This window comes from Cyrtonyx montezumae, unplaced genomic scaffold, assembly GCF_038088225.1.
Source record: "Cyrtonyx montezumae isolate F1298 unplaced genomic scaffold, pur_monq_1.0 scaffold_16, whole genome shotgun sequence".
NCBI lineage: Eukaryota > Metazoa > Chordata > Aves > Galliformes > Odontophoridae > Cyrtonyx > Cyrtonyx montezumae.
In genome coordinates, this window is record NW_027071892.1 from 13,462,533 (window position 1) to 13,472,708 (window position 10,176).

The window sequence follows — 10,176 nt, forward strand, 5'->3', positions numbered from 1 at the left end:
ACCAAAGTACCAAAATATAATTGCTCTAGGCCAGCCCTCCAATGGAGCCTGCTTCCTTCTGGGCACAGGGATACACAGCTGGAACAGCAGTACTGGGGTTGGCTTCCCTTCTATTTCCCCACCCCTTTCTTTTGTTTATGAGGGAGATTAAAAAAGAAAAAAAAAGAAGACAGAGAGGGTATGAAGTGTTACTAGAGGCTCCTTCCTACAAAAGCCTCTGGCACAAGCAAATAAAGTAGAGCTCAACAGATTTTACTGTGTTATCAATATGAAATGGATGCTTTCCAGAATATGAACAGCTGCTGCAAAAAGAATTTCTGCAAAAAACAATCTTTTGAATGCAAATACTTTTCTCACAGTGCATGAAAGTCGCAGAACGTTACAAAGCAAACATCTGATATGGAAAGTATTATTCTGGCATGCAAATAAATTAACATTGGAAGTCCTAGCAGTGGCACGTAAAGCAGTGACTTAGTTCTGATGAGGTGGGTGCTTCTGAAGTGAGTTTTCTGACTCACATGTAAGATACAACAGTTAGAGCACACTCATGAAACTTCTGCCACCTCAACATCCTAATCCAGACAGTGCCCTGCAGGAAGACAGCTGGGTGCTCAGCAGCAAGCAGGCATGCAGCCCACAGGACAGGACTGGTTTGTCTGAAATAACTTCTATTGCCCAAAGGTACCAGGCTTTGCAGCAGGCCTGTGGCACCACCTGCTCCATCTCACTGATCTGCCCTGCCAGAACTGCCCATACAGAGCACAACCTTGGGAAGGCAGGAGTCTCAAGCTCCACTTCAGATAAACCCAGCATGCTTTCCTGCACAAGCTGTACTCATTAATCCTTCTCTATATTTGGGGTAAGAGAAAGACGAAATAGACAGGAGCTTCCTTGTGTGAAAGTAGATTTAACTGACATGTGGAAAGGCACAGAATAACAATTTATTCAGTGTTCTCCAAAATAATAGAGACATGATGCATTCTGACAGATGTCAAGTGAGAAGGCAGGTTATATGTGGCTCTTCCTGTTGTTCATTCTGAAATTGTCAGAGCCTCAATAGTTTACAGTCAGGTCCCTCCCTAAACACTTGTTTCAGAACTCACTTTGCTATTTACATTTGCCACTGCACATTTGTTTATCCTCATCTACCCCCAGCACTTCTTACAGATCCCCAATTCACAAGAACACAAAGGGCAAGCCGACAGCTGGAACCAGCTCAATTTGTTTCTGTTTGTGAACACTTGTTGTTATTAGGTATCTCTGAGCACTGACACCAGTTTGGGTTGAATCCACAGCTTGGAGTTGGGCCCTTCCACCTTCAGCAAAATCCTGAAAATAGAAAGTCACTGTATCTTCTCCTCTAAGCTAAAAGAGAGCTTTGTGCAGGAAAATCTCTCTCCTTATATTGAAAGAAAGCCTCCAAAAGCAGGACAGTATGGAAATATCTCCTAACTTGCCACCTCAGTTTTCAAACTTTTCCTTCCACAGAAAAGACACAGCATTGAATAAACTGAAAAGAAAAACAACACCAGGCTTTTCTTTCAGAAATGAATCTGCACATTGATACCACTCCTACCAAATGCATATGGCTAACCAAAAAACTTCTTAAAGGCAGGATGTGATTAGCCTATGCTCCCAGGTAACCTCTAGCAGGGCAGCAGGGCTCCTTCCTCCTGGCAGTCAGCTCCCCTGGCTGCTGGCACACACGTTGACTTCACCAGCCCTGCATCCGTTCCCAGCTCCATAGCTGTTGCTGTGGTGCCTCCTTCACATGAAGCCCCGCACTCCAGTGGGGTAATTCCAAACTGTAACTCAGTAAGTGCAACAAAAACAAGGCCTGCGGGTTTAGCACACATACCCCTGTCTGAAGGCCTGGAAATGCAGTTTGTAAGTGCCCTCTGGGAAGAAGTGGGTAGTAATGCTGTCACAATCCTAAGTCGTTAAGAGAAGAATGCAGTGCACCTAGGAGACCAAGAGCCAAACAGACATCACGTGCATATAAACAGTATGTGACTGTTCATATGCTTTCTGAGGAGAGTACCACATTAATTGACAAAGGACACTACCTTGAGTTTTAGTTATTGCCTCGATCAGTCCGAGTGCGTGCAAGAAAAAGAAATACATACAGTCTCCTACCAATCCACTTTTACAAAAAGGTGCGCGTGATGTAACTCAGGGAGACAAAAGTTAAACCAACATCTTACTACGTTTGGAAAGAGAAACAAGTGCTGAAGTACCTGAGAAGTACAGAAAGGGCATCCCAGAGATGAGTGACTACAAGGAGAGAGCGGCCTGAGCAGTGGGAAGGAAACGACACGCTGACAACTGAGGGAGACCCACAGGTCTGACTTGTGGCTTGAGGAGGACAAAGGTTATTTAGTTATTTCAGTTCAGTGCTTTTCTGATTTGAGCTGGAAGATTAAAAGCACAAAGCAGAACCTCTACTGTTATGAATACAAAGTAATCACCGTGAGTATTAATAGAAATCCTTTTAATAGGTTGTAGCACAGAGCTATTAATAGAGCTGCCCATCTAACTTCAATGAACTTTCCTGCAGTGCTATGCACACAAGCAATTTTCTACAGAGGAACTCAGATCTCGTGAAGATCCAATTGCTAAAAGCAGAACAAGCGTTATCAGATCTCACGCAGAGCCAACGCAGGCAGGGCAGAAGGAGCGAGCTTCAGCACAGCAACACTTCAGATTATCAGCTCTGCTGAACTCACCCTTTCTTTGGATTATTCAAATGTTCTTTGACCACTGGCTCTGTTCATGAGACAAGCAGCACACCGTGCATGTGCACGCAGAGACGCAGCAAGACTGCGGTGTGCTCCCTGCAGCCCCGCACCAAGCAGCCTCCCACACTACCTTAACGTTTTAAAGGTCACAGTTACAATGTCAGAAAGCTTCAACAGATGCAACTTTCCCCTTCCACAACACCTTCACAATTCCTCAGTTCTGCAACACACCCGTCTTTGTTTATGCAGGAACTCAAACGCCCCAGTTACTTTCTACACAAAATCTACCATCAAAATGAACCGTACTCCAGATTTCTAACAGGACTCTGTCCCTGCAGCCTTGCTCATACAGCACTGTCTGCTTGGGAGAGAAACAAACCCATATCTAACAATGGGCACCGACAGAAGCTGAGCTGGACTTGGTTCCAACCCCACAGCAGTGGGATCGTGCCAGCGAGCTTCTCTTCTTTAATATTCTTTGGAAGACACACACATAAAGGCCCAGAAATTACATTAATACCAAGTTCTATTTTTTTCCCCACTCCAATAAAAAGCAGTTACTGAGGGAAAGATTGCACATGAAACAATAGTATTGTTTCAGACAAAAACACAACTCAGGAAAAGAAATCCCATGAGATGAAAATTTTGCAGCTCTTTTAAACAAAGATATCCTCAGGGACATCAAATCAAACGAAACAAACTGCCTAAAGCACCTATAAGGAACCAGAGGCATCCCATGTGCAGTCCTGCATGCTCTTTCTTGATGCTGGAAAGCACACCCGTATTAAAAGCATTGCAACAACGCTTCTTTAAAACTCAAGGAACAGTTGCAATTGGTTTTAATGGGTAAAACACAGATGCATCCAATTCTGCAAAAAAATTACTGACGTCAGTATATAGTTACGAAAATGCTGCCCCCCCCCATCCTGAAAATGAGGAAGCTACACAGCCTTAGAAGATACAAAGGGAAGAATTAGTATTAACTGGTGATCTCATAATTATAGGGTTTATGGGCAAGAAGCCAAGCGTTCCCAAAACAAAATACCAAATTAACACACGCACAACAATGGTATATGGGCACAGAAGAAACGAATCTCACTCCACCTTAATGAACAATTTTCTTTTAAAGCTGAAATCAGGCAAAGCAGTGAGACCCATACATGCATACCAGCTTCAAAATGCATTAATTAACAGGAAAACGAGGTGGATGTAATCAGCAAGCAATCTGCTCTGTTAGCATTCAAAAAGTCCAACGGGCATCGCAGCAACCCGTCTGGACTGCGCAGTGGAGGCACCAGTGAGCACTGCACAGCTCTTTGTAGGAAAGCTGAAATGATTTAAGTACAACCTAACAGTCAGATTATTGAAAACCACAAGAAAAGTTCATTAGAATAGATTTTTAGATTTACACAACAGGCAGTTTTGATTCTACACAGACCCCACACCAGCAGCAATACGGACATATTAGCAACATTTTCTCTAACAAATATGTAAGAATTTGGTGACATTCTGACAAAATAGAAAGTGTAACTAGGTGGAGACTCATTTACCCATAGCAACTAATAAACACTGAGTCATTACCTTAGGCACTGTCCCATCAGCTCAGCACATACACTGAGGATGCAAGCCATTTCCAGAACAGACTCCTTAAAGCAAGTTTCTTTCTACTTACCATGAGAGCTATTCCAGAAGTAACAACATTCAGAGAACATACAGTTTCTCTATAAGAGGAAAAAAAGATCTCACCTGAGTGCATAAGTATAGCCAGTGTTCTCTGGCGTACACTGGGGAGGAGTGTACATATGTAGACGTGAAAAGTCCATGGTGGCAGTTTCAAATCATACTGTAAAAGGTGAAAATAAAGCGATGCAATGACTTACAACTACATAAAGCCAATGTAGGAGCCCTTGCATTGTTCAGCCTGTGTTTCCAAGTATTGAAATCACTCAAGTTACCGATACCAAAAACATGGAGCTCTCGGTGTTTCAGCATTCAGCTGCCAGAGCTACACAGCCCTTACTGGGACCACATGAAGCTCAGTGTACTTCTGAAGTGACTGCAGGCTTGGTGGGATGCTGGTGAGTTTTTTCTTTTTATGACAGTCTATTTCAGGTCATTCCCAAGTTCTCTGGAACCATGCTATAACATGAGCAGAGGCTTTACCACAACTACACTGCACCGCTTCCACATGAGCTAATGATACTGCCAGGCCCAAAAGCTAAGCAGCCACATGTTGGCCATGCTTTCAGGTCTCCTCAAAGAGCTTTGCTTCCAAAGGCCGCTGAGCACAGCGCGGCGGAGCTCAATACACAAAGCTTTCTCAAGTTTTCACATATACTGAAATTGCTTGACCCTTGGCAAGCAGTGAGGAGGCTTCACGTGTTTCACACTGACTTGTTATATTTGTTAACAGTTAACTTACTGTGGTAATAGAAACACTGGATACACACCCCTACTGAAGGGCCAACTGCAAAATGACTCGTGCTGCCAGAACTGTCCTCAGTGCCAACGTGCAAAGAAAAAAAAAACCACAGTGCCCCCAAACAAAACATAAAACCCTCTATGGAGCCTTCCAAAGGCATCAGAGCTTCAAGAAGGAAAAGCCTGGTCGTGCACTATCAAGAAACTCGTGTGACTATTTGTAGTGTGGTATAAACTGACCTTTAATTTCAAAATATTTGCAAAAAGAAAAAACAAAACAAACAAAACCTCAAGACCTTCTCTCCTCAATTAGCCATAAGAAAAACGCTGCTTTCCTAGAGGAGTCCTCTGATAGTGGCTAAGAGAAGGGGATCGTGCTGCTGTGGATCGGCAGTGGGGAATCCTGGCTATTTCCAGCTCATCTACAGCTCCTGTTTCAACAGCAGAAAAGGATACTGCACACAGCTGTACTGACGTGCCTAACTCAAATAGAAATGTCCCTGGCCACGTTTCAATTCTCGCAAACAAAATATCAACGAGTATCTCACTTTAGGGATGCTGTGTGTTGTTCTGAAATTTTCTTGGTAGACTATACGTAAAACACAGAGATGACAGGCACAGAGTGCCAGATCAGAAGGGAACTTCTGCACTAACACTGAAGGACTCTGTGCCACTCCCTCTGCAGTCTCCAAATCCTGATGTCAATGAAGTAGGAGGGGACTTCCTTCGCTGCTGACAACCAAGCTTCCTGCTTGTTATTAAATCAAAATTTACAGAGCTGAGCGTTGTAGCTTCCTGAACACAGGCAGCTCTGTGGGGTCACTGAGGAATAAGGTCTCTTCTGCTCTTTACACATTTGGTTTTGGAGATCACAAAGATGACATTTCCCCCAAATGGTCTTTCCCTAAACTTGCTTCACTTGTCCCAGAGCCATCACGCTTTCAGTGGTTCGTGTAACAAGTTTGTTTACTTATTCAGAGGAAGCTTCAGCCAGCAGTGAGCAAGTATGGGCAGGGCAGTCTGGTTCTCTGCTCGAGTAAGCACAGAACGCTGCTGGAACGCACAGCTGCCACTGCAACAGCAGCGCCTGCTTTAACCACAGAAACGGAGACTGAAGAGCAGTGATTCCCCCAGTAATGAAAGTGGGAACACAGAACTTGAAGATGAGGGACACTGGGAACTGACAGCGCTTGTTTTGCACAACAAAACTGATCTCTCATAGACGCGCGTCTACTGAAGCCATGGTAACTGCTGATCTGCCTGAACTGGGACACCACCCTGCTCAGCTTCTACTGACGTCCTTAGCACATGCACCATTTCACCAATAGAGCTAGCTTCTAACTGGCAGTTCAACACCTGCTGTCATGCTTTTAACATCCAGGGTTTTCTCACATAGCCTCAATATTTCCACAGCTACCCAGCTCCTCCCTGCGTCCCCGCCGCTCACACGGATGGGGCAGAGGCAGACTTGGAAAAACAACACAGAGGTACAGGCTTCTCCTGGTCTTTCTGCCTTTCCAAAAGCTCTCCCTTTAGTTGAAATTAAGCGGTAGAACCTGAATTACTTATTAAACCTTGAAATATAACATTTATTTCCATAAAATGTACACAACGGCACCACTAGCTAAAAAGCTCTGGCTGCATCCACGCTCAGGTCTAACGACAGCTGGCTTTCACAGCACAAAGATCTCCAGCAAAGGTAAGAGGTGCACCACCCCACAGCCAGAAATCACTCTGCAGAGATTTGGATTCTCCAGAGCAAACCAGGTGTGGGTGGAAAGCAGTAACTCCCTCTAATGTGTTCACTTCTGCCTGGCAGCACTCCTCTGTTCACCCAGCCCATTAGTTCCTCTTGTTTACAAATCTTTCCTATACAACTGCAGCAAAAAAAAAAAAAACCCAAACAAACAGAATTTAATAATTTGGAATTTTAAAGCCACACAACTTGGCAGGGGACCTGAGAGGCAGACACAGAGCTTTGCTCTAGTTTCAACATTTGGGGGCTCATGAGATTTATGAAACATCCCCACGATCCACAGGGACTCAGATTCACAAAGGCCTGAGCCCCAGCTTTGTTGTGTCCCACTAGGCTCAAACTGAGTATACCTCTTTTCCCTTTTAGAAAGCCCATAAAACATCTAATTGCCTAAAAATGCACCAGTAAAAATCTTTAAGACAATTTAAAGGCAACTGAAAAGCACAAACTTCATCTAGAAAGCAGAGATTAGACGGCTCTGCCATACCACTGCCATCTCTCTTGCACTTTTAAACTGGCCTCCAAACTCCTACTGAGGAGACAGCTGGACTGTTTGCTTCTTGGGGAAGCAGATGACAACAATCATCTCAAGCATCAGCTCTCTATTGCAGCTCATCCAAATTCTAGACCAGGCAGAACACAAGGAAGCCCAGGGACCCCTATAATCAGGGCTGTAGAATTTACCTTCAAAAAGTCCCTTGGCTGTCCCAGGAGAAAGTGGAACACCAAATGCCTGAGTGACACGAGGCCACACCACTGCTTCATAAGGCTGTTTACCTGAACAGGGCTATGGATTTGATCATCACTTTCAGGACCAGACAGCCTCAACAAAGCCCCAGAAGCACTGCAGCAAGCTTCCTTGGTTTTACTGCAGACAGCATGATGCCTTGATAGTGGCTTTTGGGTCAGAAGAGCAGAGGCAGTGCCAAACACTCACTGTATATACACCACAAGGACAAGGGTAAGCCCCATCCTCGTACGCTTCTCTGAGCACACAGACAGATCTATACCAGCACCTCCTGAATCAGGGAGCACCTCTGTGGCAAAGCAAGCAGTAAAAACATCATCTCATAAAGCCCAGCAGAGCCCCAAGGAAGGTATGGAGCAGGAAGCTTGGTTTTGATTTTCTAAGTCCCAGAAAACTTTTGTAATTGTCGGACCACCCTGTAAGTGGTAACTGCTGGGCCACAGCAGAGGGCACAAAGGAAGCAAGGCAGTACCTGAGCAATACCTGGGCAGTATCCTTTTTGGGGGTGGGACAAATACTGACAGGAAAACAAATCAACTGCCTGTAGCTTTAGAAAGATGTTGGTAGTACTACTTCGTGTAAAGCCCACTCTACTTTTATTTATTATAAGTAAATAAGCTCATTTAAGTGCTTATGAGTTCATACACTATGGCCACACGAAGTTAAATCAACTTCAGGACAAATTGTTATTAACAGCAATGGAAGCAGAGCACGTAACCGTTCCGGTTCCTGAGAACAACCCATTTTTTTTATCCGTAATTTCAAATTTTATACTCTTTGGAATAACCAGCAAGGCTCCTGTTTTTCATCATTAAATATACACACCACGGAGCGTTCCCACGCCTCCGAATCACTACGAGTCTCAACAGGCTGAAGGGCAAAGAGCTCCACGCTGCACTGGGCCGCGTTCAGACACCGATCGGCGAAACCGCACCGCGAAACACAACAACAGCAGCAGCGATAAAACTGACATCTCCAAGCGGGAGCTACGGGGGGGGGCGACACGAAGCGGGGACCTCCACACCGCTGCACAAAGGCGGCTGGAAGCGGCCGCAGCTTGAAGGAGCGCGCACGGCCTGGCCGGGCACGGCGTCCCACTGAGGAGCAGAGCTGCGCCCGGGGAGGCCGCGCTGTGAGGCGCAAAATGGCCGCCGGTCCGCGGGGCCGCCTGCTGAAGGGAACTCGCGCCTTTCCACGCTCGTGGACGCGAGCCTCGTGCTTATCGAGCTCCGCGGGGATAACAAAAGGCACTCAGCGGCGAGCTCCCGCATCCTTCACTTCGCTCGTAAGCAGTAACTAACAGAAAAAAAGAAACCCAACGCTCTGTGTGAGGCTTCCGCTGCTGACAGCGGGGTACGTGCCACAGCTGCGGACACGTGGAGGTGGGAAGAGGGACAGATGGCAACGAGGGTCCCCAGCACGTCACCCTGAGAGGTCCCCAGCACGTCACCCTGCATCAACAAACAGCACGGCCCCGGAGGAAACGAGATGCGAATCTGTACACTCACCGGAGCACTGACCTCAAGCAGAGGGCTGCAAAGCAAGAAGACAGACAAGTTTTAAAAAAACGACCAAAGGAAGGACGCCAGATTTCTTTTTCTTTTCTTTTTTTTTTTTGTCAGATGTTAACGTGACAAGCAGACGGTGAGACGAGGCAGACGGTGAGACGAGGGGACTGCAGTTTGCCCATCAAGTTCGCTCCTGTGCGGCACGCCGTGCTTTGTTTTTTGGAGGCAGAGGAGGCACGCAGCGAGGCCAAGCGAGCGCCCGTCCCCTCCGTCAGACACAGACCCGCTGTGCCCGCCCCGGAGCCGCCGCCACCTCCGCTGCAGGGCTGAGCGAACCGCAGCACGGCGAAGCCCGTTACCGGAGCGACGCTGCTCGGTTGTGAGAGCGGGCAGAGGCGTTTCACAGCGCGCCCCACGCGAGGCAGAAGCCGAGGGGCCCTCCACGAGCCGGAGCAGAGCCGGGCGGGGCGGGACGCCCGGCAGCGCAGCTCCACCGCAGCGCGCTTCGAACGGCTCCGAGGAACGGGAAACCCGCGAGAGAAAGGGGAGCCGCCCACCCGCAACCGCGGAAGGCCGCGTCCCGCAGGCAAGGCAAGGTCAGGTAAAGCAGGGCAGGGCAAGGTAGGGCAGCTCCGCCTCGCGGCGGAAGGGCCGCGGGCGCGGCCGCCCGGGGTGGTCGTTACCTGGCGCCGGCGGAGCGGAGGAAAGGCCGAGCCCGCGGCAGCACGGATCGCGCTCGCTTCGCCCCGCCCGCATTACTGAGGCCGCCGGGAGCCCCCGCCCCGCGCTGCCCGCAGACCCCGCCCCGTTTTCCCGTCCTCCCGAAGGAGCTTTGGGCGGCCCCGAGGGAGCGCTGTCCCCGCCCGTGGCCCCGCCGCGCTCCGCCCCTCGCACGCGGCCGCTCTCGGTGCCCGTCCCGCCGCCCCGCGTGGGTCGTGGGGCCGATGGGGCGCGGTTTGTAGCGGCCCCGGAGTTCCGTGTACACGGGTGTGTGACGCTTGCTGT

General features: G+C 48.0%; 1 protein-coding gene across 1 annotated transcript in view; it reads right to left on the reverse strand.

Annotated features, from left to right (window-relative positions):
- The window catches only part of SUN1 (Sad1 and UNC84 domain containing 1), a 29,060-nt gene extending 19,131 nt beyond the window's left edge, over positions 1-9,929 (reverse strand). Inside the window, exons 1-3 of the mRNA XM_065732934.1 lie at positions 9,855-9,929; positions 9,172-9,196; positions 4,485-4,581 (exon numbers count right to left, since the gene is read on the reverse strand). Of these exons, the coding sequence (XP_065589006.1) occupies positions 4,485-4,561 (77 nt within the window). The 5' untranslated portion in view covers positions 4,562-4,581; positions 9,172-9,196; positions 9,855-9,929. The remainder of the gene's footprint in view (positions 1-4,484; positions 4,582-9,171; positions 9,197-9,854) is intronic.
- Positions 9,930-10,176: the final 247 nt, after the last annotated feature.